This window comes from Theobroma cacao, chromosome 5 (genome assembly GCF_053813885.1).
Source record: "Theobroma cacao isolate CCN51 chromosome 5, ASM5381388v1, whole genome shotgun sequence".
Taxonomy (NCBI): Eukaryota; Viridiplantae; Streptophyta; class Magnoliopsida; order Malvales; family Malvaceae; genus Theobroma; species Theobroma cacao.
In genome coordinates, this window is record NC_142643.1 from 4982598 (window position 1) to 4989137 (window position 6540).

Here is a 6540-nt window from a genome sequence, read left to right on the forward strand (position 1 = left end):
TTTTTTGGGGAAATATACTGAATTATTCGAATTGGGAATATGATAGGTAAAAATAATTTAAATTTTATAGCCGAAGATTTAATACCTTATGCTCAGATTATCGAGATTGATACTTTTTCATGCTCTTTAGCAATTCTCGTTCTTTTTCTTATATTCATTCCATCTATAATCAAAAGTTGAAGTTGAACAAAATACTTCTATAGATAGGAGTGTGTAAATTCAAACCAAACAGAAGAATCGAACCAAACTGAAGTAAGTTTGGTTTTTTCGATTTGATTAGTTCGGCATTTGATTATTTTGATTAATTAAGTTTAGTTAGAAATTTAAAAAAAAAAAGTTCAGCTAGAACAGTAAATCGGTTCGATTTTCAATTTTGAATTTTCTCAATCAAAACAATCGAACTAACCAAATTGAGTAATACTTAAAGAAGATAAGTGAGCTTTGAGTTCAAAAAACAAAAGAAAATTCTTCATTCTTTATTATTCAAATAAAAAAAAGAAAAAAATCTCAACATTTAAAAAAAAAAATCTCAACATGAGATCTTGTTAAAAAAAATGTCACATCCTCACATTTTTTCTGTCCATCTTCATGATTTCGATTTTTGATAATAGAATCGAACTAATCGACGTAGTTCGGTGTTTGGTTTTAAGGTTACTAAACTATTTTGATTCAGTTTTTATTTTTAGAAGAAGGATTCGATTTTGAAATTTTCAAAATCGATTTCAACGAACTAACTGTTTACACATCCTTAACCACAAAGATAAAATCAAGTGCTGTTTTGTCATAAACAGAGAAAGGTGGGCTCCCGTCCAATATACTGCAATTGGGGATCTGGCATTTCTGGGCCTGGTGTAGGTCAACCAAGTCTCAATTTTCAATCCAAGATACAGCCAGCAGGCCTAATTAAAGATATTGGCCCACCATGAATTACAGGCTCACAGGTTATAAGTATGTTCCTTCTTAGTAAGCCCTTCCAGAAGTGAGCTTGAGAGGTCATTTCCACTTCAAGCCCAGTAGCATTCTAGTTGACACTTGGTTTTATGGATTGGATCGAGCGGCATGATCGTTGATCCCCGAAAGAATACTTAGCTGGTTTTGAGAAACAAGCAATTGGCCTGTTGCTTTTTATCAAGCAATTGTTGAAGGTTCGCCATTAGGATCTGGGATGAGCTTAATGAAAATATCTACTGAACAGAATTTAAAGTAGATTTAGTTCCAGACACCAACACCGGCAAAGCAGAGGAAATGATGACAACCGTGTCCCCGTGGACAAGTCCTAAAGCCCTAACATGTCTAATTACTAGTTTTAGTTCTTTGATTAGACTCTAAACTATTACTGGTATTTAGTTCTCATTTACCAAAGTCAATATGATTTTCTTTTGTTGTTGTTAATCTCCATTTTTTAATTAAATAAAAGTCATATATATATATATATAATAAATAATTTATATTATCTTTAATGATATATTTTTCTGTGCATCACAATTTATCCTTCCACACTGTCATTTTTTTACCGAACACACTATCTCACTATTAATTTCAATCTCATTGTTGCAAAATTGTTGCGACTCTCAATTTCATCGTGCTACCGTTAATCTCATTACCATAGATGTTTTTAATTTTGTCGTTGTGCAGAACAAATCTTTAAAAGGCTACACATATTTTATTAAGATATATTTATAAAAACCGATGACAGCATTTTAATATCTCTCTCAAAGGGACTCTTATCCGTTGTGTTTAGAATAATAAGGGTTGGAACTCTCAAAGTAAGAAAATGACAAAAAGGAAATTTCAATTTGGGCATAAGAGGTGCTTTTCTTCCGCTTGTTTACTATTTGTTCTCACTTCTTGTTCCACGTTTCTGTAATAGTAAAAGACTTGTAGCCTGCTTTTTGTAACAAAAAAAGTCAGTTATTCGTTTTCTTTCCTATAACAGGGGAGTACGTTGCTTTTCAAAAAAAAAAAAAGACAAAAGGGTACATGTTTAATGTGATTCTTTCAAACGTCCAAGCACTAAAGAAAGAAAGAAGGAATCAATCAATCATCCATGATCTACTGTAAACGTGTTGGCATCCCTTTTATACTGTAGCGGCGTACGTACCGCCAACAACATTATCTTTGGGCAAAGTTCATTGCGGCAGTCCTTGGCGGCGCGGCCGCATCTATTTCTACTGCAGTTTCACAAATTAATCCTATGGGTAGTCGTTTGATTTAACATGTCTTTTCTTTCTCATTCTAAGACTGTGCTTATGTCTTTGGTTGCTAACGCGGCCAGGCCGCCAGGGTCCGCTCTTCAACACGTTTACAGTAGTAGTTTTGCAACCAAATTCCTTACCATTTGGTAATTGGACCCCAAAAATAATTTTATGCTCTATGAATAAAAAAAAAAAAAAAAAAAAACAACAACACTTTACAGTTCAACTCCTTCAGGAATTCCAAAGTCACCTTATCCACTTCAGGTTCGCCCAATGTCACTTTCATGGCGTGACTTTAGGCCCATAGTGGTAGGAGCACAAATCACACCCACAAAAATACAGCGCAAATGGATTGAGAGAGCTGATTCCACTGCCTCTTGGCACTGATTTCTTAAAAAGTTTACATTTTCTTTTCACCCCAGCAGGTTTTTTACCATTTACTACTGTTCCTGCTCTGGCTTTTTGTTTGAGTGGGGACATTTTTATTTTATTTTATTTGTAAAACACTCCAAGTCCAAAACCTATGCATTTTGCTACGACTTTTAAGTGCTAAACGATCTGCAAAAATTCTTTTAAGCACGCATCATAATGAAGTAGAAAAATGGAGTTCCCTCAAGAATAGGCCTAAACGGACTGATATATATATGCGGCAAGGTGTGGATTGTTTTTTGCCCCACTTTCCCTGAATTAGAAAGGATAACAAAAGGCTTATATGTGCTCTTAATTGGCTGCATTACATTCATTATACTATTTTTTTTTAAAGCTTTTCAATTGGTTGGAGGTTGGTTGCTTGCAATTTGGTAAGTTAGCACGGCCTGGTTGGTCAACGGTGCGATCATGGCTACCAAATTCATGCACTTAAAATCTCTTCATAATGTTGTAATTAGACGTGCTTTAGGTCTGAGTAGGTGGGTGTACGGGATTAGTGACTCCAAAACGAGAGGTTCTTTAGCAGCTTTTGGCAAGGCAAGGCTAGGCTTCAGGGCATTAACGCTTCCACAAAACTTCACTTCTAATTAAAATCAAAATATTCCCTGTCGATTTGATTGTATCAAACCTAATTTGTCACAGAACATTTTTTCTTCTCTGTTTGGCAATAAAGAAAGCCACTGTTCTGAACGAATTGTGCTCCAGGTAAATTCAATCGAAAGAAATAATTTCTGAGTTACCCAGGCCAATTAATTCCTTTCACTTGATGGCAAGTGGGTGATGTATGCTCAGATGTTTTTCCTGTTCCTGTTACACAACTGTCTGGATTTTTTTCCGGAGTAATTATAATCTTGATCACGAAAATATTGTTTTTTGCACTAAATCATGGTGAAAAGACACCTGAAGGAGGAATGATGAGGACAGAAATTTGCCATCCGTTTGAGAAAACAATATACTCTCCACCACAAGAATAATCTGCTTTCAAAAACTCGTTTATAACCATTTGTCAACAACTTTAACAAAGTTATTGCAAGATTTAATTTTCCACTAGTGTAAGCGATCCAATTCTAGCAAGTACTTCACCTGTAAAATTTTTTTTTTTGAAAGGTGATTTTATTAGTTCTAGGTCTCCCTGCCACCTAAAGTCTTTAGCTGATTGCTAGAGACTTCTACTGGCATTAGGTTTGTGCAAAAAGAAAAATATATACAGTTACAAAGGATAATTGCTTCACAAAGTTCAATTGCAATTTCCTTCCCTAACTTGAGCAAAAGGATCAAACGCTATTTAATGGTAAAGATTATTGCAGTTTCCGATCTTCCTTGAGTGCAGGTGTCAAGCTAATTAATTTAACTTTTGAAGCAATTGAAGTAGACCTTTCAGAGTTCATAAACAGGCCTGATTCTTTGTCATCTTGCTGCCATACACTGAATAAACCTGATAAATACCTGCATCTATGTGTTCTTTTGTCTTGTCATTCTATTTGATGATTATGAATTAGACTGACAGAGTTCATACCGACAGGGCTTTTAGTTTCAATACTACCGCAGATTATTGGTTTCAAAGAAATCAAATATAAGACGCGGCATTAGCAAATGGAGGCAGGAAGAGCTAAACTCATTGGTATCTTGACAAAAGAAGGTGTAGCTTGTTGAACAATGTTATCAGCAATATATATATATATATACACTTTTGATGTTGACAAGCTACTGAAGGTGATTAATATTTCTTATGATTGCAAAGAGTATAGAGCTGCGTAACATCGAGGAAGAAAACATAGCATTAATATCAGCACGCACCCAAGACAAGTTTTGCTTTTAGATTCTATATGCCACATATACTCAAACAGTAATAATTATTTTCAAATCCTTTTTTTCTTCGGGGAACAAAAGTAAGTGTTGAATAAAGCCCAAAAAGATCACTGTTATGATATATAGGCAGTTATTTCAGCAGCCAAAAACGCAGTCCAACCCAGATGTCCAACATGTATCTGGCTTACACCCCAACTATCAGCAGACGGCAGTTCATCACCAACTGGTTTGCACTTTGCAGTACTTTTGAAACTTAATTTGGAAAATCTCTCTCTCTGCAGCAAGAAGTTAACCCCCAAATTCCCATCCACCATAAATGGATTCTCTCGTCCCCAACTTCAAACCCCAAATCTTCGCGCCATTTCTCTTTACCAGATTCAAGTCACCATGCATTACTCAAAATCCAACAAAAGTTCTAGAGCTAACACTAGCAGCAGCAGTGGGGGCAGCGCTAGTGGAGCAGGCGCTTCTGCTGCTACAGGGCGGCACCCGGTCTATAGGGGCGTAAGGCGTCGGACTAGTGGGAAATGGGTGTCTGAAATTAGAGAGCCAAGAAAGCCCAACAGAATCTGGCTCGGTACATTTCCTACTGCTGAAATGGCAGCTATTGCCTACGATGTTGCCGCACTTGCCCTAAAAGGCCAAGATGCAGAGCTTAACTTCCCAAACTCGGCTGCTTCTTTGCCTGTGCCTGCCTCAACCTCCCCACGTGATATCCAGGCGGCTGCAACCTCAGCAGCGGCAGCTTTGGGGGCTGCAAATGATGCTTTATTCGGAAATGAGGATAATGAGGCTAGAAACAGTCCAGTAGGACCTGACAAACCCACTACGGTTGATGAGTTTGTCGATGAGGATTTGATCTTTGATATGCCTAATGTTCTTGTCAATATGGCTGAAGGGATGCTTCTTAGCCCTCCCCGCTTGGACATTGCTCCTGCTCCTGCTCCCGCCGATGACGCTGGAGATGCTGAGAACCTTTGGAAATTCCCTTAATATATTATCTATGATAATAAGCATAATAATAAAAAAAGCTCTCTCAATATCTCCACTATAAAAATGAAAATAAAAATGAAAAAAGAGTGGGCACTGTTTAGTGTATGATAGTGTCTAGCATGAACTAAACAACAAACATGGGATGAGTGTTTTTGAGTGGTTTGTTTTCTTTGATTGTTTTGTACAGGATTTTCTATTTGTGGGAGTTGCTGTTGTCGCACCTTGCTAGTGTAATATAATGCTTCTTAGAGTCCGTACAATGTGCACCCGAGTGGAACTTTTAGCAATAAATATTTCTGAGCTGCTTGTTCGCTATTTATAATTCTCGGAAGCTGAAGCATCTTTGATAGTGTATCATTCCATCTAGTGCACGTGGTAAGATTAAACTCACGTTCAATTCATCTGGGGTTGTTTCTGAATATACCAGGTTTGAAGCTTTTGCAGGTTTTGCCATTTTCTTGATTGGACAAAATGCAGTTTCCAGCAGGAAGTTCCGGCCAAAGAATACATTCTGGTATGATCTTCAACTTGCAGTATTGCTTGATTATAGCTTGCCATTATATTCCATCAACTGAATCTGTAATACTAACTAGAAGATGATCAGTTTCAATCGTCAAAATTGAGATATTCTTTGCACAGCATAGAATTTGAACTGCCTCATCCGACTCCGAATCTCTAATTTTGTAGAGACTCAATCCCTGCAAGAGCTCATAATCTCATATCCCATATATATCCCAAGAACTATAGACCTTAATACAGCGTCCGAAACAGCCGTGATCGTTAATTTCAAGCTATGCAACAGAGAGATTTTAGATGAAAGAGTAACAAAGAATTGCTGTTTGTTGCTCGATCAAAATTTAATTCAGAGTTCAGTTGCAAAGCCAAAGAACAAAGCAAAGACAACATCCAATATTGTTTGGTGAAGAAAAAGCAAAGCAAGTTGGGGAGGTTTAGTCAATAAGAATAATTAACACGTTGATTTAAGAAGTTGGATATCCTCTCTCCAACCTTTTAATTAACTTATAACATTTTTTTCTTTATATATATATTGCATTGCTTACATGGATGATCAAAAACAACAAAAATCTTGCTACATTATGAATGGAAGATCAGT

At 36.6% G+C, this 6540-nt stretch overlaps 1 protein-coding gene across 1 annotated transcript; it reads left to right on the forward strand.

Moving 5' to 3' along the window:
- Positions 1-4508: 4508 nt before the first annotated feature.
- HRD (Integrase-type DNA-binding superfamily protein) lies at positions 4509-5917 on the forward strand. The gene has a single exon (XM_018121278.2). The coding sequence runs from the start codon at positions 4821-4823 to the stop codon at positions 5424-5426; it is 606 nt and encodes a 201-aa protein (XP_017976767.2). The 5' UTR covers positions 4509-4820; the 3' UTR covers positions 5427-5917.
- Positions 5918-6540: the final 623 nt, after the last annotated feature.